The following is a 20,897-nucleotide window of genomic DNA, read 5'->3' as shown; positions in this document are numbered from 1 at the left end:
GCACAGTCCAGAATGGGTTTGGATTTACCTGTGTCATTAATAAGCTTGTTTAGTAAAGGTTTTCTTGGAGCCAAATTTGGTCCTTAATTTGTCTTTGGGACATTAGTGCTTCTTGCTATATCTTTGATGATTAACTTTGCTATTGTTTGATAAGTATGCAAGCACTAAAGGGAACATTCAGCACTAACTCTTTGTAATAGGGAATATATTTAGATAATTGTACTGAACTTCATCTGTAGAACACACTATGGGCCTGCTAACTGGAACATATTTAAATAGATGAGAACACATTCAGGTGTAAAGCATTTTTCTTTAATGTATCTAGTCATATTGCCACCTGTTAATCATTATAGTCTTTTTTTTTTTTGTCTTTCATTTGGCAGAAAAGACAGCTTTGATTTCTGGCTGCAAAAAAGATATGAGGAAGAGCTCCTCCCCTTCCTTGAGTAACTGCAACTCCGTTCTTGCTAACAAAATATTTGGAATTCCACTTGATGAGCTGCAGCAGGGAGGACATCCAGACAATGAGGTTCCATTCATAGTCCGCCACGTTGTGGACTATATTGAGGAACATGGTATACATTTCCTTACTTTGAGGGCTAGCTTTTGTTTTAATAAACACAACTTACCCCTTTTTGACCTTGGATTTTTAATTTTTTTTTTTTTGTATGAAATGTCCAAAACAGGAAAAACTAGAAATTCTTTTTAATATTTTAGTGTGATTTTTACTTAAATTCATATACTTAGAAATGACAGTTGCCCAGCCTAGAACAAGTTTTAGTGGGGGTGATAGGAATATTTTTAATGGATATAAGGGGTGGGGTAAAATGGAATATCCCTTAGAACAGAGATAGTATGTTTCTAGATGTATAATTTGAAGGTTTTTAGTCAAGTCATGGGAGCCAAGAAAGGCTTTCCAAAAGTATGAGTATTTTAAGTTAATAGGAGAATGAATATATATGGTCAAGCAGTTGACTTTGCAGCTTATTGAATGATTGCCTTGAACTAATGTAGGAGGTCTGGAGCAACAAGGACTTTTTCAAGTCAATGGAAATGCTGAGACCGTGGAGTGGCTTCGGCAGAGATACGACAGCGGAGAAGAGGTGGATTTGGTTAAGGAAGCAGATGTTCCCTCAGCTATTAGCCTTCTTAGATTTTTTCTTCAAGAACTTCCTGAACCTGTTATCCCTGGCAGTTTACATATTCACTTGATGCAGCTTTCTCAAGGTAACATAATTTGATACTTATCAACCAGTCATTTGTTGTTAATTTCCTAGTCTTTACCTTTTAGAAATCTTGACATGTAAGCAGTAAGTATAGTATTTTAGAGTTTAATTTGTTATTTTCTCTTTTGCTTTTTGGGGCTGTATGATCTTGTCAAAGGAAAGGCAACTTCCTGGATCCCTCTAGTACTGCTTGCTTTTTGTTATTGGTCTTATTAGTGTAAGATACAAGGTGAAGAAGAGGAAAGGGAGGAGACAAGAACAAGGAGTAGGAGGGGTCATGAAAAAGAAGAGAAATTTATGTAAGGTAATGTGTGTGGTGGCACAATGTCCAATAGCAGCCAAAGGTGTTGCTTAGTGGAGATATTACCACTATTAGGGTTTCTTATCCCTGGTTTGATAGAATTTCCTAGCAAAAGCAAGAAGATAACTTTGATTCTAGTCTTGGAATATACCTAAAACTTGTTCTTGGACGCTTACCTAAAGGAAATGAATATCAAATTGAACATCAGACTCTAAGCCAAAGAAACAAAAAAAGATTTATCTTTGTTAGGTTTTTTTTTGGTGGTGACTAAAAAGTAGTGCTTAGCTAGAGTGGAATAGGAACGGGAAAAATAGGGGTAGAGGCAGCAGAAAGGTCAAAGAACCAAGAAGTGAGGAAATGCTTCTGTTCCTAGAGCCAAATGGTATTCATATATTTGTAATGGAGGGACATGCTTCATTATATAGGAAAATGTATAAAGTTGGCATATAACATTATATATTTCTTGAATTTTATACCTTTTCAGGCTTTTTTGGTATTATGGAGTTCATTTATTGTTTGAATCGGGGCTTCTAAAGAAATTCAGTTATGCTAAGAAATTATAACTACTTCCTTTGTGCCTATCTCTATCACAGCTGGGCATTCTGTAATATGTGTGTATATATCCTTAAGTATTATGTTGTCAGAGAAAGTGTATTTTCTTTTGAAAATGTTTATCTGTCTTTTTCTTAAATTTTAAACTGTGAGCCTAAGTTAATTAGGTGTCTTTGATTTATGTATAAAGGTCAATGCAGAGATGTTCTGTGACCCTCTTACACATGTTTTCTGTACAGCTAAATCATAAGGCTCACTTTGAACTTGCTATATTCAGGAATGGGTAACCTGATTCAGTTCTGTTCTTTTACTGTATAATCTGGATCAAAAAACAGGTTTTAAAGTGAAATGTTATTAGTAAGGCTCCCCTTTTTTCAATTCATCACTTTAATTTTTCTCCCCCCAAAATTACGGTTTTTTGTTTTGAGTTTTTGAATTCATTTTATTATTACAGGAATGTTTTCAAATGTTTATGTTGAGATACCTAATAAGCATTTTGCATTTATTAAATATGAACTGAAACCAGTATGATAAAGGTTTTTTGAGCCTTTTTAGATAACTCTAGAGCCATTCTCTTTATAGTGATAGGTTTCCATGTTCCCTCTGTTAGCTGAATTGCAGACATGTATTTAAAGTTGCAAGATTCAGATAATCTTTCAGTCCTGAATGAAAATTTATAAATTAATAATTGCAATGAGATTTAATGGAAGCAAAGTCATTGACTCACGGGTAGTATCTATCAGAAACTATTTATTTTTCACTAGGATCGTCATTTCAATTGGTTTTCATTTATTTGTTTTTTGTTTTGTTTTTGTTTTGTTTTGTTTTTTAAAATGTTCTTGCTGTCGGCCAGGCTGGAGTGCAGTGGTGTGATCCTAGCTCACTACAGCCTTGATCTCCAGGGCTCAAGTGATCCTCCTGCCTCAGCCTCCTGAGTAGCTGGGACTACAGGGGCGCACCACCTTGCCTGGCTAATTTTTTAAAATTTTTTATTTTTTTGGAGAGACAAGATCTTGCTATGTTGCCCAGGCAGGTCTTGAACTCCTGAGCTCAAGTGATCCTCTTGTCTCAGTTTCCCAAAGCACTGGGATTATAGGAGTGAGCCGTTGTACCTGGCCTGGTTTTCATTTAAAATTATGACAGCATCATGTACTGTTGGGACAACTAAGTTCCTCTTCAAAGACTCAACTTTCTGATGATAAATTGTAAACCAATCCTACCCCTTCTTTTCTTTCAAAAATCGCGCATTTACCCTATTTGAAAAAGTATCAGTCTTAGCCAAGGCCTGGTTTTCATTTAAAATTATGATAGCACCATGTACCATGTTGACATTCATGGAATTACAATACACATCTCATTAATTATTCTTATGCTAACATTCACTTGTGAAGGAATTTAAGACATGCAGAAATACTTATGGTCCATAAGTGCTTTCATGTTTAATATGAGAAATTCACTGTTTTCTTCTATTTTCCACTTACACATACATAATCATTGGCATGTATATGTATGTGTGCACATATACTCACATATACACCCATTTCTTTAATAGCTATTCTGCTAGGTGTGGTAGTAGTTGAGGTGATATTTGCATTTATGTTGTAATATCATCTTTTCATTCATTCATTTAGTTATTCTTTTGGGAAGATGTCTAGATCTCTGAACAAAGGTTCCTCTCTTTGTTTACTGCAGATAATTTTGTTTCTTTTATTTTTTGAGACAGAGTCTTGCTCTGTCACCTAGGCTGGAGTGCAGTGGGACCATCTTGGCTTACTGCAACCTCTGCAGTGCACTGCAACCTCTGCAGGTTTAAGTGATTCTCGTGCTTCAGCCTCCTGAGTAGCTGGGACTACAGGTGTATGCTACCATACCCAGCTGATTTTTGTATTTTTAGTAGAGATGGGGTTTCACCATGTTGGTCAGGCTGATCTCGAGCTCCTGACCTCAAGTGATCCACCCACCTTGGCCTCCCAGAGTGCTGGAATTACAGGCATGAGCCATGGCACCCAGCTGTAGATAAATAATATGATAATATTTTAATGTTCACAAATACATGACAGTTATTGCTTTTTTTTTTTTTTTTTTTTTTTTTTGAGACGGAGTCTCGCGCTGTTGCCCGGGCTGGAGTGCAGTGGCCGGATCTCAGCTCACTGCAAGCTCCGCCTCCCGGGTTCACGCCATTCTCCTGCCTCAGCCTCCCGAGTAACTGGGATTACAGGCGCCCGCCAACTCACCCGGCTAGGTTTTTGTATTTTTTTTAGTAGAGACGGGGTTTCACCGTGTTTGCCAGGATGGTCTCGATCTCCTGACCTCGTGATCCACCCGTCTCGGCCTCCCAAAGTGCTGGGATTACAGGCTTGAGCCACCGCGCCCGGCCCAGTTATTGCTTTTAAGACCATGAAAGAAGCACTGTTGCAGTTGCATTTCAGCTTTTGTTTTTAAAAAGTGGTTTCATTTCTCTGTGGTAGCAGGACAGTGCATTCACTGGTGTGGTTAAACTTTTCATTTAGACTAGGGTTTCACAGCCTTGGTACTGTTAATTTTGGGCTTGATAATTTTTTGTGATGGGGGTTGTGTACTGTAGGATGTTTAGCTTTACCATAGGCACTGTCTTCCCCAAAGTCATGACAGCCGTTCATTTGTCAGATGTTGACAACTTCTGGTTTAGACCATAATGGTTAGTTCAACTGCTTATCCATTGTGTTTTGGTAGAAAACATAGCTAGCAGTTTTGTGGATTAGTTAGAACATTTCCAGAAAATATTACAGTACTTGAAGGAATTGTTAGGGGAAACTTCTCTGATAAACATACATTATTTTCCCTGGATATGATTTAACTAGAAAGTAGACTCCAAAGGAAAGAAATTTAAGCAAGTATGTATATATTTAATGTATTTTGAAGTGCTTCTGTGCCTTATTTGAAGACTTCAGAAACAGGCCAGTATAGGTATAAATGTGTAGAAGAAATGTACCCAACAAAACTTTGGATAATGTTGATAGTATTTCAAATAAAAACAGTATTGCCCACAAGCTTACCACACCATCAAGTCAAATGGTGTAGTATGTTCAACATCTTTTTTCAGTTACTGTGTATTCATTCAGTGAATTCAACTAATGTGTATTGAACATCTGCTATATGCTAGGCATTGCTCTAGACCAGCAGTCCTCAACCTTTTTGACACGAGGGACTGGTTTTGTGGAAGACAGTTTTTCCACTGATGGGGAGAAGGAATGGTTTTGGGATGAAGCTGTTCTAACTCAGATCATTAGGCATTAGATTCTCATAAAGAATGTACAATCTAGATCCCTTGCATGCACAGTTCACAGTAGCGTTCTTGCTCCTATGAGAACCTAATGCTGCTGCTGATCTGACTCGCTGCTCACCTCCTGCTGTATGGTCCAGTTCCTAACAGGCCACAGACTGGTCCTCAGCCCCGGCTGTGGACCTTTGCTCCAGATACTGAGAATTCAGCACTGAAAAAAACTAGGTGAAAATCTCTGCCCTCATGGCTGTGTGTGGTGACTCACACCTGTAATTCCAGCACTTTGGGAGGCTGAGGTGGGAGGATCACTTGAGCCTAGGAGTTCTAGACCAGTCTGGAACACATAGGGAGACCCTGTCGCTACGAAAACTTCAAAAAATAGCCAGCTGTGGTGGCATTTGCTTGTGGTTCTAGCTACCTAGGAAGTAGATGTGGGAGGATCGCTTGGGCCTGGGAGGTTGAGGCTGCGGTGAGCCTCAGTGAGCATGCCACTGCACTCCACCCTGGAGCGACAGCCTGTCTCAAAGAAAAAAAAATCTCTGCCCTCACAGAACTGAAATGCTATAGAGGATAAAGGGAGGATGGATAAATAGATGATAAAAATAAACATATGGATAGGTATGCTAGGCATTAAGTGCCACAGAGCTGGAGAGAATGTTAGGTAAAATTTGTCAGTGTTGGTGTCTTCATTATATTGATAATGCTTGCATTTTTGGTACGTGATTTTCTAAAATAATCCTTTTCTGTTGAATGCTTAGGTTGTTAAAATTTCTCATCAGTTATAGGTACAGTGATTTAAACATTAATCCAGGGACTATTCCATCTGATTTTAAAATTGAAGTACTAGTACTTTTGAATGGACAGCTGGTAATATTACAAAGTATAGAAGAGTTGTTATTGGTTGCATTTTAAATTTTAAGTAAAACTCATGTGACTATAGCCTTTCCTGATAAACTTAAAAATTTTGTTTTCTTTTTTTTTTTTTTTTTAATTTTTGAGACAGGGTCTCACTCTGTCACCCAGGCTGAAGTGCAGTGGCACGATCTCAGCTCACTGCAACCAGTGCCTCCTAGGCTCAAGCCATTGTCTCACCTCAGCCTCCTGAGTAGCTGGGACCATATGTGTATGCCAGTACACTCGGCTAATTTTTGTATTTTTGGTAGAACAGGGTTTCGCCATGTTGCCCAGGCTGGTCTCAAACTCCTGAGCTCAGGCGATGTGCCTGCCTCAGCAAAGTGCTGGGATTACAGGCGTGAGCCACCGTACCAGGCCCAAAATAATTTTTTTTTAATCAACATAGTACTGGAGTCCTATTTCCTGATAAACTTTTTAGACTAGTATTATTTTGCAGATATGGCTAATATCATGACCATAACCTTTTACCAAAAGTTTTTCAGTAAAATAATTTTAAGAACCTGCATAAAAATACAAAATGAAACATAATTGAATTGGTTTTTACTCATGAAGCAATAAATCACTTTATTTTGAGAGAACCTCTGAGCACTTTTTTCTCCCAAATGGGATCCTCACCAATCAATGGAATTAATACAGATCTAGTTTCTGCTAGTGAAAACTCATTGACACGATAAATACAAGGCCTAACTTGTGTGATAAAGTTTACTTGATAAGCAGAAACCAGCATAAATTTAGAGGAGAAAAACAGACCGAGAAATGAAAGACCTTTTAATTTAGTTCTACTGATATTGCTGAAGTTAATTGTTTATTTGGGAAGCCAGGAGAAGAAAATCACACTGTTACTTTGTTCTTTCCTTGTTTTTCCTTTCCAAGCTGAAAGGTATCGCTGATACTATTAGCCCCTCAAATTGCATCTCTGCTTTGCTCACTAGTAGTTTGTATTGTCTGGCATGGCCAGTGCATTTTGACCTTTTATAGTTGGCACTAGTGTGGAAACACAGGTACGGTCATGCTGGAGACAGTAGGATGAGAATTTAAAAAAAAATCAAAACAAAAAAACAAAAGTAGAGAATTGGGGCCAATGAGTAATAGATGAAGAAAACATCCTCCAGCAATTAAGGGGTTGAGTTCCTTTTTTCCAGCTCCCCTTCTCCACCTCTTCTCTGTTTCATAAGTGAAATGGAAAGCCCTAAGGCATTTGGCCCCAGTAGAGGAAGTGAAGAGGTTTTGAATTGTTGTAGTAAAAAGGTGATGTGGGTAGAGTAATGTGAACCTGGCAAAATATCAGAGCTTTGCTTTTTCCTTTATTTAAAAAAACCCTATCATTATTGTTTTATAGATTATAATAATGAAGATGAATTTGGAAGAAAGTTGAGGTTCCTCTTGCAGCAGCTTCCACCTGTTAATTACAGTTTGTTAAAGTTTCTGTGTAGATTTTTAGCCAATGTAGCATCACATCATGAAGAAATTTGGTCTGCAAATTCTTTGGCTGCTGTCTTTGGTCCAGATGTCTTCCAGTAAGTTGTTTCAAAAATTTTTGTTTAATTTTTAAAAATTAGATATGTGAAATGGAATCATTATATTGTCTCCCAAGGATTGTAGGTTGCTTGATGAACAATTATTTTTTATAGTAGATATAATTAATTCTTACAACATTTTTGTGAACAGGCTACAAATTAGGTAGATTTTACAGATGGGAGAATGGAAGCACAGAATGGTGACATAAATTGCCTATGTTCATAAAGTGTCTCATTGGTTGTCTTCTACCTTTACCGGTGATTGATTTAAGAACTCTCAATTTGGACTTTTATTCTTAGCATTTACACAGATGTGGAAGATATGAAAGAGCAAGAAATAGTGAGCAGGATAATGGCTGGACTTCTGGAAAACTACTATGAGTTTTTTGAGAATGAAGAGGAAGATTTTTCATCTAATGATTTGAGTTCAATTACTGAACAGGTGAGAATATTCTATTTGGAGGGATAATTTCTTTCTTTTTTTTTTTTTTTAAGAATAATATGCTCTTGGCCGGGCGCGGTGGCTCAAGCCTGTAATCCCAGCACTTTGGGAGGCCGAGACGGGCGGATCACGAGGTCGGGAGATCGAGACCATCCTGGCTAACACGGTGAAACCCCGTCTCTACTAAAAAAATACAAAAAACTAGCCGGGCGAGGTGGCGGGCGCCTGTAGTCCCAGCTACTCGGGAGGCTGAGGCAGGAGAATGGCGTGAACCCGGGAGGCGGAGCTTGCAGTGAGCTGAGATCCAGCCACTGCACTCCAGCCTGGGCGACAGAGCGAGACTCTGTCTCAAAAAAAAAAAAAAAAAAAAAAAAAAAAAGAATAATATGCTCTTAAAGACTTGCCATAGGCATAAGTGGAATTTAAGTACTGACTTGGAAGTAATTATCTTGATTATTACATGTAATCAGTAGGTGGCACATTCATGATTTTTTTTTTTCCCTGAACAACATCCTGTCCTCCATAATTCGATTAATAAGGAAAAGGCATTAAAATCAGAGTATACAGTAGAGATTTTTTGTTTTTGTTTTTTTCTAACTATTGTTTATTTTGTAAGGATAATGCTGTGTTTTGTTTTTTTGCAGAGGAACTGCTAGCATAGAAGAATATAGGCAAGGGGTGAGAAATTTAAAGTAGAGGGAAAGATTAGGTATACATTTTTAAAAATTTGAAGTTTTTCTTCAGTAATATAGCAAATCAACACAATAGTATAATTATCATTAATGGAAAGCCTCTGGATATTAATAGTTTAAGTGGCAGGTAATTTTTAAATTCTGGTGACTCTAGAATATTAAAATCTCTTTCTGAGGTTACCTTATAATCTTTTACACAATTGTTTTATTTTTTATAGAGACAGGGTCTTGTTATGTTGCCCAGGCTGGTCTTGAACTCTTGGCCTCATGCAAGCCTCCTGCCTTGGCCTCTGAAAGCGTTGGGATTATAGGCATGCGCCACTACGTCCAGCCACTTATAATCTTGATGGTTGAGACTATACAAGGCTCATACTTAACTTTCTCCTTTATGAAATGGGAATATTGAAGCTGAATAATTAACAGTTTATTGTAAAGCCATGTTAGTCCAGTCTTCTCAGGTTTAAAATTTGTGATTTAGGTCTGTGTAGTTTTTCTTCTGCACTTACGTGAAGTGGCTTGCCATCAAACTTTTATTAACGTTAAAACCTATGAAGTCACCTATATTTTGAGTGTTAGTTGGGGCTGATACTTCTTTTTTTAATGGATAATAATTCACCTGTTTCTTAAAAATGGTAGAATATATGGTAAAATGTCTTGCTGTCATCCATACTCACCTTTTCCTTCTTTCTTTCCTCCCCTTGGTTTTTTGTTTTTCCAGTTTTTAAAAGCAAATACAAGTAAATATTTTCTAACAGTTTTTTTCTACAAGAAAGTAGGATACTATCCACACTGTTCTGCCCCTTGTTTTGAAGATCTTATTAGAATATAGAGAGCACGTTATTTTTTTTTTTTTTTTTACACCTGTGTAGTTTCCTATTGTGTGGGTAGAACCTTAAAATTTATTTGATTTATAGTATCAGTCCCCACTTAGAAAGAGGGTGGTACATTCTGGTTTTCTCAGAATAATCTTGGTATCTGTCTGCTTCTGGTGTAATATTTAGAAGCTTCCCTGTCACTCTTAGATGTATTCAGGTTTGCATGGTTGCTTCCCTTCATTTGCTGTGAGATTACAAAGCATCATCTTTTGAGAGGTCGTCGATCATAACAGATTTTCATTAGTCCTGATAGTTCTTGTATATCATTATGTGGATTCAGAGTTTTATTTTCTGGGCAGCCTAACTTTAAAAGAGTTTTGATGCTTTTGTGAACTTTTATGACTAATACTTTTTAATATTTGGAGTTTATACTTCAGCTTTTCTTTATGTAAAGGTTTTTTCTTTTTCTTTTTTTTTTTTTTTTTTTTGAGACGGAGTCTCACTGTCACCCAGGCTGGAGTGCAGTGGTGTGATCTAGGCTCACTGCAACTTCCACCTCCCAGGTTCAAGCGATTCTCCTGCCTCAGCCTCCTGAGTAGCTGGGATTACAGGCAGCTACTGCCATGCCTGGCTAATTTTGTATTTTTAGTAGAGACAGGATTTCACCATGTTTGCCAGGCTGGTCTTGAACTCCTGACTGATCTCAGGTGATCCACCCACCTTGGCCTCTCAAAGTGCTGGGATTACAGGCGTGAGCCACTGCGCCTAGCCATGTAAGCATTTTTATCTTTGGCTTTCCCTCCCTCTCTCCCTTCTTCCCTCTTTCCCTTTCTCTCCTTCTCTTTTTTCTCATTTCTCTTTCTTCCTATCCAAATATCAGGAACTTTAAAGGAACAGTAATAGATGCCAGATTAGAGCTTGCAGTGTGTAGACTGAGGATGAAACCTGTGTCTGTGTGTATATGTAATAAATTAAGGGTAGAATTTGTAGCCTGAATTAGTGATGCATAGAACTCTTGGCACATTTTTTGAGGGGTTCCAGTTATCATACACAGTTCTTGACTTAAAAACTTGGTTTAAGGAACTGATAGATCTCTAAATTATTCTTGCTTGAAGCAAAATGACAAGAAGAGGATAAGTAGATAGGTATGCCTTAAACCTTTAATGTCTTTTGATGCTCAAAAGAAATCTACCTCTTGGGGAGTTCTGCATGCCACCTTTATTTCCTTCCTTCCTTCCGTCCTTCCATCCTGTCCTGAGACGGAGTCTTGCTCTGGTTGCCCAGGCTGGAGTGCAGTGGTACAATCTTGGCTTACTGCAGCCTCCACTTCCTGAGTTGAAGCGATTCTTGTGCTTCGCCTCCTAAGTAGCTGGGACTACAGTCACTTTGGTAGACACTGGGTTTTATCGTTTTGGCCAGGCTGATCTCGAACTCCTGACATCAAGTGATCTGCCTGCCTTGGCCTCCCAGAGTGCTGAGATTATAGGCATGAGCCACTGCACCTGGCCTATTTTGTTTATATTTCAGTTCAGTGATTTTCAAAAATGTACGTAATGGCAGATAAAAATGAAATAATATACATAATGTTTGTGTCGTTTATTTTTTACATTTTTAAGATGATTTGACTTCTAAGAACTGGTAATGTCAACTTAATATTTATATCTTGACTTCTCTAAAGTCTGCAGGATATGCCTTATGTTTTATATTTTGCTATAATTCAATATTTCTTTTCTTCCATGGTTTTCTGATGTCTGCTGAAATGTCTGTATCTCACATGTATTGCATCAGTAGTTTTGTATTTTTTTTTGCACTAGAAAAATTGACTTAAAATACATTGTGCCTTACATTAAATAGAATGGTGACGCACCATAAGGTAGTGTTGAATTCTGCATGTTTGCCCATGGATAGAAAAAAGGACATTAGGCCAGGTGCGGTAGCTCACACCTGTAGTCCCAGCACTTTGGGAGGCTGAGATGGGTAGATCGCTTGAGGCCAGGAATTTCAGATCAACCTGATGAACAGGGCAAAACCCCATCTCTACTAAAAATACAAAAATTATCTGGCTGTGGTGGCACACACCTGTAGTCCTAGCTACTCTGGACCCTGAGGCACAGGAGTCGCCTGAACCCAGGAGGCAGAGGTTGCAATGAGTCGAGATCATGCCACTGCACTTCAGCCTTGGTGACAGAGTGAGACCTTGTCTCCAAAAAAAAAAAAGAAAAAAAGAGAAAAGGATGTTAGTATAATTAAGCTTAATAAATGGAGTAGTGCAGTGGGTCCTGAGAGACATGCTGTAGATTTAATTATCTTGTCCCATGTTGCTAATTATTTTCTTACCAATTTTTTTTATCAATTCTGTCTCAGAATCTATTTTCTTATCAATTTTTATTATGTTTCTGGAATGTGATTTACAAGTAACAAAATTACAGATTTATGAGGTTTTTTTGTAAGTGGATTTGATAACTTTAGTTTGATTTGTGAGGCAGAATTGATAAGGTATTTAAGCAGACATAAATATCCTCAAACTCAGCACAACTTGATTGTGTTCTTAAATATTTTCAGTTTCTTGTCTATATATTTAAAGATGTGGGTAGACCTGGCCCGTCTTGGCAGTGCTTTGATTTTTCTCCTGATTTTAATATTTGAAGGAAGCAAAGTTTATCCAGCACTTAATTCTTTTATAGTTTCATCCCATTAATGCAAATATTTGACTATTAGAATCTTTTCCAGGTAGTAGATATTTTTATTAATAATATGAGAGAGATAGGTGGCTGGAGATGATGAACAGGGAGTGCTTCAAGGATGATGCAGAGTCAAATGGATTTCATATGGATCCTTAAATGAATGAGAATCCAATAGAATGGTTTGAAGATGGAGGTGATAATGATGTTTCTTTATACATTTGAGAAGACAGGTAGCAGCGTTCTCCACAAACTGGAGTCTGGAGAGCAGGCATTTCACGAGGCCCTAGAGAAGGGAATTATAGCAGTCAAAGAAAGAAGACATGTAAGTATGGATGAGGTTTTCCATAAGTGGAGTTGAGGCTGCTGCATACATAGAGCAAGTTCAAAATAACTTCTGAACAAAATAGTGTTGATAAGCAGAAGGTCAGGTTGACAAGGAGAGGATCAAGAAGAACTTCGAATATTAGTGTGGGGTAAGACAGCATTTTAATCCAAGTCTTTAATGCTTAGTTTAGCTCAAAATAATTGAGTCAGTTCTTAGTGCAGGAAGTTACTTTGGGAGGCCTTGAGAGGGGAGAGAAAAAAAACCCACAGGGTAATTAATTGTTCATGTCATATTTTAGTTGATGATTATTGTTGAAAATACTAGAGACTGTCAATTTCTATAAAGCTTATTGAATTGAATATATTCGATATATTCAAGTATAATGCTTTCATAGTTCCTCGGAGCTATTGACTTTAGACACGAAATGATTTTATTATTTTTTTGAGAGGGTCTCACTGTGTTGCCCAGGCTGGAGTGCAGTGGCATGGTCATAACTTACTGTAACCTTGAACTTCTGGGCTCATGATCCTCCTGCCTCAGCTTCTTGAGTAGTTGGGACTACAGGCATGTGCTATAATGCTTGGCTAATTTTTAAAATTTTTTGTGGAGATAGAGTTTCACTATGTTGCCCAGGTTGGTCTTGAACTCTTGGCCTCAAGCAATCCTCCTGCCTTGGCCTTCCAAAATGTTGGTATTATAGGTGTGAGCCACCACACCTGGCCCCATAAAATGATTTTAAAAAGTGTGATATAACATGTTAAAATAGGCCAGCCATGGTGGCTCACACCTGTAATCCCAGCACTGTGGAAAGCTGTGGTGGGTGGATCACCTGAGTTCAAGGGTTTGAGACCAGCCCGGCCAACATGGTGAAACACTGTCTGTACTGAAAATATGAAAATTAGCCAGGCGTAGGGGTGTATGCCTGTAATCCCAGCTACTCAGGAGGCTGAGGCAGGAGAATTGCTTGAACCTGGGAGGCGGAGGTTGCAGTGAGCCAAGATCGTACCACTGCACTTCAGCCTGACCGACAGAGCAAGACTGTGTCTCAAAACCAAACAAAAAATATGTTAAAATAATAGTATCTCTATACCAAAAAGGTGTGAACTGAGTAATTTTTTATTCTGTTTTAAAAGCCTTCTTAAATTTTTTTTTTTTATATTTTGCTGTTGTGCCCAAGCTTTTATTAATCAACCACAATAAGTCCCTGCCCCCCACCCCACCTTTTTTTTTTTTTTTGAGACAGTCTTGCTCTGTCACCCAGGCTGGAGTGCAATGGTGTGATCTTGGCTTACTGCAACCCCCATCTCCCAGATTCAAGCAATTCTCCTGCCCCAGCCTGGGATGACAGGCACTTGCCACCATGCCTGGCTAATTTTTGTATTTTTAGTAGAGACGGGCTTTCGCCATGTTGGCCAGACAGGTCTCGAACTCCAGCCCTCAGGTGATTCGCCCACCTCTGCCTCCCAAAGTGCTGGGGTTATAAGCATGAGCCACCGCGCCTGGCCCCCTTTTATACTTCTGAAAACATTTTTTTTTTTTTGGCCAGTGTTTCCTTGCTTAGATTATGAAATGGATATTAAGTACATCCTCTCAACCTTCACTAGTTAATTAAATACATAGATGGGGAAAGAGGATAATTTCTCATTTGATCTACTTTAAAACCTGATCTATCATTTGAGATTTTCACCTTTGTGTTGAAATCTTACCTCTCAGTTAATCACTTAAGCCAATGATTTTTCAGTCCTTTTCATCAACATAATGTGGGATGGACTAGGAAAGATATTTATAAACACAACGAATTACACAGAATCTGCTGCATGTACTTTACATGTGAACTAAATGGTTCACTAACTGTTTTGTTTTTATTTTTGAGACAAAGTCTTGCTCTGTTGCCCAGGCTGGAGTGCAGTGTGCGATCTTGGCTCATTGCAACCTCTCCCTCCTGGGTTCAGGCAATTCTGTCTTAGCCTTCCGAGTAGCTGGGATTACAGGCACACGCCACCACATCTGGCTAATTTTTGTATGTTTAGTATAGGTTGGATTTCACCATGTTGTCCAGGCTGGTCTCGATCTTCTGGCCTCAAGTGATCCACCCTTTGGCCTCCGAAAGTTCTGGGATTACAGGCATGGGCCACCGTGCCTGGCCTAACTATTGTTAATAATGACTTTTTAGTGACCCATCTGACTAGTGACCTCGATAGACCTGTGGTTGAGACCTCCTGCTTTAGGTAGTTTGGATGGTGGATACTGTCTTCATTGATATAAAAAATGATGTTACATGTAGAAACTAGGATCTATGCTGTTAAAGAAATGACAGCAATTTCAGTTATAATGATAGGCATTATTGCTTATTATGTATAGACATTGCTGAAGAGGTTATGTATATTAATCCTTTCAACCAGCTCTGTGAGGTAGTTAGTATAGCATCTCCATTTTATACTTAAGACTTGGTCAAGTTAAGTAAGCTGCCAGAGAAAGTTAGGGGCAAGTAGGGATGTGTGAATATAGATATTTCTGCCTCTGAGGCCTAGCTTTTAACTACTGTATTATACTTTATTCAGTTTTGAAACTGAATCTTACTCTGTCACCCAGGTTGGAGTGCAGCATCACAATCATGGCTCTCTTCAGCCCCGACCTCCTGGGCCCAAGTGATTCTCCTACCTCAGTCTCCCAAGTGGTAGCTGAGACTACAAGCACATGCCACCATGCCTGGCTAATTTTTGTATTTTTTGTAGAGACAAGGTTTCACCATGTTGCCCAGGCTGGTCTGGAACTCCTGGGTTCAAGTGTTCCAACCCCCTCAGCCTCTCAAAAGTGCTGGGATTATAGGTGTGAGGCACTGTACCCAGCCTGTATTACACATTAAAATAGGCACTCTGTACTTGTTGATTAGGAGTGTGATAGAATATCACAGTGTAATTAACTTTCTTTTGGTTGTAGTTTTACTTTCTGATAGTATTCTAGTAACTGTATTTGTCCATCAGAAAAAACACCACTGTTACATGTAGTAGTAAACACATATATTCTAGGTATTTCTATTGCATTTTTCTAGAACGGAGAAAAAGCATACTTTTATTGCTCAGAGTCTTTAATGACTAGTATTAGTTTATATTAAGCCATTCTATAGATAGTTTCTTCTTTGGGATAACTTAAAAACTCATTTGAAAGTATTTCGCTGGTTTTCTTTCTCTAATATTTCAGTATCTTTTTATTAGAGTGATTACGTACGTAGCCAGTTTGATAATGGAGGACATTTTAGAGCTGCTGCTAGCAAGATAATTATAACCTTGACTTGTGCTTACTGGTCAAAATATGAGTTCTTCCTTGTTGTAGGATCCCATCTCTTCATGAATAATTCAATCTGAATCACTTAGAAGTTAGCTGACATTTTCTAAAATGTAGCTAACATCTTAAGGCAACATTTTTTTGCCCTTCGTTTTTCACACTTACTGTATTAAAATGACTTGTTTAAGGCACCTGGAAATCAGATCAATTAAAAGTCTGTTGTAAGTGTTACATTTACAAACCTAGTTAGAAAATTAAGTTTTCTTAATGTTAACTATACCTTTTAGGCTTACTTATATTCCTAGATATACTAATTGTAAAATTAGTATATACTAATATACTAATTTGCAACTAGTGATACACTAATCTAGCTTCAAAATGTTACATTTGTCTGGTTGCAATTTTATTTTGATATGAGAAAGTTGACAGTTACTCCATAAGAGAGATTGATCTTAGGAAATGAGGAAATAAAAATGAGTTGTTTGTGTTTAAAATTTTCATAGACTAGTATGTCTTAGATGTGTTAACAGTTTCATCACATTTTAATTCTGAATTTCCTTTTATTTATATAGGTTAATGAACTTTCTGAGGAAGAAGAGGAAGATGAGAAGCTGGAACATATTGAAGAACTTCCAGAAGAGGGTGCAGAAAAATCAAATGACATGCCAGAGGTGGTACAATTAAGGATGACTGAAAACATCCTGGAATCAAATAGTGTTACGGCATCAACAAGGTAATAGCTCAGTTGAGTGAACTTTAGCTTTTGAGTATTTCATTCTAAGTGTAGACTCACTCAAGCACTCAGGAACACAAACTATGTGAAAGTTTGGCATTTGTCTGTGAAAAAGAGCAAGAAGTAAAATTTCAAGATGCAGTCTTGCTAAGGAATTTTCAGTTACTAGTGTTAATACCATTTTTTCAAAAACGTAACCTCTTACAAATTTATTCTTAAAGTTTGTTTTGTATTAGCTTATTAATTGGGCTGGATAAAATTTCAGAACCTGTGGAAGTAGCATTGTTAGAGAAGGATACAGTGGCTGAATTGACTTGTATATCCTGCTTCCAGGCTACAATTAGTTTTATCTAGGCTGTAAGGATGGAACTCTGATCCATTAAGATAGTGCTTTCCAAGGCTGGGCACGGTGGCTCATGCCTGTAATCCCAGCACTTTGGGAGGCCGAGGCGGGCGGATCACAAGGTCAGGAGATTGAGACCATGGTGAAACCCCGTCTCTACTAAAAATACAAAAAATTAGCCGGGCGCAGTGGCGGGCACCTGTAGTCCCAGCTACTCAGGAGGCTGAGGCAGGAGAATGGTGTGAATCCGGGAGGCGGAGCTTGCAGTGAGCCGAGATCGTGCCACTGCACTCCAGCCTGGGCGACAGAGCAAGACTCTGTCTCAAAAAAAAAAAAAAAAAAGATAGTGCTTTCCAATTCTTTTCATGTATAAAATGATAATATTTACATGGCGTACTGGGTAAATTCGATAAATGTGGTAGGCTGAAGGCCCTATCCCAGCACATAGCTGGGACCATTGGGCACACTATTTAGGAAGCTTTAGAGAACTCAAGAGAAAGAGTGAACCTTTCTATGGCTTTTGATAAATATTTCCAGACTACTTAAAGGACGTGAGCCAGTTTACATTGTCATACTCCCCATATATATCTTTAGGTCTGCTAAATTCTATGCTAGTTCTCTGTAAAGCTCCATTGTTTACTAACGCTTTCTAATTAGGAGGATACAGCTGTATATTTAGTCCACTAGATTTTTTAAATTTAATTTGTGTTCAGTGGAATGGTGTTTAAAAAGAAGAGGAAATAATAATTTGAGTGAGAAAGCAAAATGTCATTTAAAAGTAACTGGTAATACCTAAGGGAAGAGCTATCTATTGCCATTCAGGAAAACTATGAAGTAATTTAAAATGTCTGCTGCTAAATACAATTATTACATTTCTCCATAGGCCTTTGGATCTTTATATTATGTATGGTTTCTTCAAACATGATCATAATTCTGTTTTGTTAACATGTTTATTTTCTCTTTTGCTGGATTTAACATTCTGTTTTTGCTTTTATGTGTGTTTACATGACCTCCTAATTTATTTTTTTGATGGTCTCTTAACTGTATTTTAATTGTATGTTAAAATATTATCTGTATGTTCAGATATTTAACTATATCCTATCATTCTTTTTTCTTGATATTTTGAGTTGTTTTAGCTGGCTTGTCAGTACTGTACTGCTGCTAAAAAAAAAACCACCTTTGTTGTTTGGCTCTTTTTTCTTTCTTCTAAATTATTTGGATAAATTTACTGGAATTTTAGAGTGAACGTTTCTCTGGCTTTTGGTAAATATTTCCAGACTGCTTAAAGGACGTGACCCAGTTTACACTGTCATTAGCAGTATTTTCTTGAGGACCTTACAGCAATAGATTTAAATGGGTGTTTTAAATTTTGTTAATTAATTTATTATTTTTTTTTGAGACCAGAGTCTCACTCTGTCACCCAGGCTGGAGTGCACTGGCACAATCTCGGCTCACTGCAACCTCTGCCTCCTGGGTTCAAACGATTCTCATGCTTCAGCTTCCCAAGTAGCTGGGACTATGGATGTGCATCACCATGCCCAGCTAACTTTTGTATTTTAGGAGAGACAGGGTTTCACCATGTTGGCCAGGCTGGTCTCAAACTCCTGGCCTCAAGTGATCTGCTTGCCTCGGCCTCCAAAGTGCTGGGATTACAGGAGTGAGCCACTGTGCCCAGCCATTAATTTTGTTAATTTAGAGCTCTACTCTCCAATAAGGTGGCCACTAGTTCCTTCTGTGTTTTTATTATTATTATTTAATGATAGGGTCTCTCACTCTGTCATCCAGTCCGGAGTGCAGTGGCACAATCACAGCTCATGTATAGCTTCTACCTCCTGGGCTCAAGCAGTCCTCCTGCCTCAGCCTCCTGTGTAGCTGAGACCACAGGTGCTCACCACCATGCCCAGCTAGTTTTTGTATGTTTTGTAGAGGTGGGGTTTCAGCATGTCGCCCAAGCTGGCCTTGAGCTCCTGGGCTTACAGGTGTGAGCCACTGTGCCCTGCCACTTGTGTGTATTTAAATGTAAACTTAAACGAACTAAAATTAAATAAAAATTTTAAATTCCTTCCATATTTGTGCCACCTACATTTCAAGTGCTCAGTAGCCACACGTGTGGCAAGTGACTGTCATGTTGGACAGTGCAGATATAGAACATTTCTATCATTGCAGAAATTTCTTTTGGACAGTGCTGATTTAGACAAGTGAATTCATTAAGTGTGTTTATTTATATAATTAACAGCAAGGCTAAGTATTGTTTCAAATACTATGTATTACTAATAGCTTCTCTTTGATCATCTGTCTGGTTTTGTAGAGGATCCTCCTTTGCTCCAACACAGTCCCTTTGCTCCAACACAGTCATTTTAGAAGGATTCCTTGGAGATTTAGTGGTTGTTAGGATTTTTTTTTTTTTTTTTTTGAGATGTTTTCATTCTGTTACGCAGGCTGGAGTGCAGTGGTATGATCTTGGCTAACTGCATCCTCCGCCTCCTGAGTTCAAGCGATTCTCTGGCCTCAGCCTCCCGATTAGCTGGGATTACAGGCCCACACCACCATGCCTGGCTAATTTTTGTATTTTTGGTAGAGACGGGATTTCACCATGTTGGCCAGGCTGGTCTCGAACTCCTGACTTCAGGTAATCTGCCCACCTTGGCCTCCCAAAGTGCTGGGATTATAGGCATGAGCCACCATGCCTGGCCAGTTGTTAGGATTCTTTAATTGCAGCTCCTAGAAATAGATTCTAGTTAAAGTATAGAAAAAGCAATTTATTCGTAAGAAGGATTCTGGGCTACAGTCAAATGGAAATGCAAAGATCAGAACATGGGCAGCTCTGGGAAATTTAGAAACACGGAGGCATGGAATAACCTCTTCCCCATGTGGCTGTTGCTGTGAGAGTTCTGACGGCTTCTGTCTGTTATTCTGCTCTGGAGCAGATAGCTGTGGGGTGGTGGGGAGAGGGTCTGCCCTAAATTTAGTTGCGTGTCTATTCCCATGGCCAGTGTAGAACTGGTCATTGTGATTTATGTGTATCTGAGGACTGTGTGGGATGGAGGGAGGAGCTAGTTTCCCACAGGAAAATAGGGCGATTACCAAAATGTTGGAGTAGGGATATTCGGCAGCAGAAACAGGTATGTCTACCATTGTGGTCTTCTAGATTTAGTGATTTTTATGTGTTTCAGTTGATATCTATGCATTTCCCTTTTATTTTAGTTTTGGCTGATAAAATGTATAAAGATTAAAAAGTACCCATGATTACTTTTTTGGTGGTATCTATTGCTTCATTATAGTGCTTTTCAGGTAAATAAAACCCTTTACATGTCATCAGAGTAGAGGTACCTGCTGTTTTTTTAGTTAACATTTATTTTATTTATGAAAATGTTAATAATTTAACTCTTCTCTTGAAAGTAAAAATATCCACAGTACGTAGTACCTTCAGACTATGTTCAGTTTTTATTCTATTTGTTATTAAAGATGCTCATATTAAAATTTTTTATAAATTACCTATTTTTACATTTATTTTAATGGCAATTTAGTTTTACGGATGTTATTACTGCTTGAGAAGAGGCTCAAGATTGAAGTTGTTTATAGATGTGTCCTCTATGAAATTAAAAGTAAATCAAAATGCATGCCATTTCATAAGTGCTTAATAAGAGATAAGCAAATGAAAAACTGAAGTGGAATGAAGCATACAGCTAGTTAGAGGGAACAGGCTGGGCACGGTGGCTCACACCTGTAATCCCAGCACTTTGGGAGGCTGAGGTGGGTGGATTACGAGGTCAGGAGAGTGAGACCATTCTGGCTAATACGGTGA

General features: G+C 38.3%; 1 protein-coding gene across 21 annotated transcripts in view; it reads left to right on the top strand.

The window, feature by feature from the left end:
- FAM13B (family with sequence similarity 13 member B) overlaps positions 1 to 20,897 on the top strand; it is a 96,828-nt gene that overhangs the window by 21,208 nt on the left and 54,723 nt on the right. For 9 of the 21 annotated variants that reach the window (XM_073994289.1, XM_065546774.1, XM_073994293.1 and 6 more), the window contains exons 3-8: positions 384 to 575; positions 1,015 to 1,227; positions 7,596 to 7,773; positions 8,074 to 8,215; positions 12,633 to 12,728; positions 16,589 to 16,749. In XM_073994289.1, coding sequence (XP_073850390.1) covers positions 419 to 575; positions 1,015 to 1,227; positions 7,596 to 7,773; positions 8,074 to 8,215; positions 12,633 to 12,728; positions 16,589 to 16,749 — 947 coding nt within the window. In that variant the 5' untranslated portion in view covers positions 384 to 418. The remainder of the gene's footprint in view (positions 1 to 383; positions 576 to 1,014; positions 1,228 to 7,595; positions 7,774 to 8,073; positions 8,216 to 12,632; positions 12,729 to 16,588; positions 16,750 to 20,897) is intronic. The other 12 variants (XM_073994292.1, XM_073994291.1, XM_045394921.2 and 9 more) reach the window with 3 other exon arrangements.

The sequence above is a fragment of the Macaca fascicularis genome, chromosome 6, assembly GCF_037993035.2.
Source record: "Macaca fascicularis isolate 582-1 chromosome 6, T2T-MFA8v1.1".
Classification (NCBI taxonomy): domain Eukaryota; kingdom Metazoa; phylum Chordata; class Mammalia; order Primates; family Cercopithecidae; genus Macaca; species Macaca fascicularis.
The sequence above is the reverse complement of the archived record's forward strand: the minus strand, read 5'-3'. Positions and strand labels throughout refer to the sequence as shown.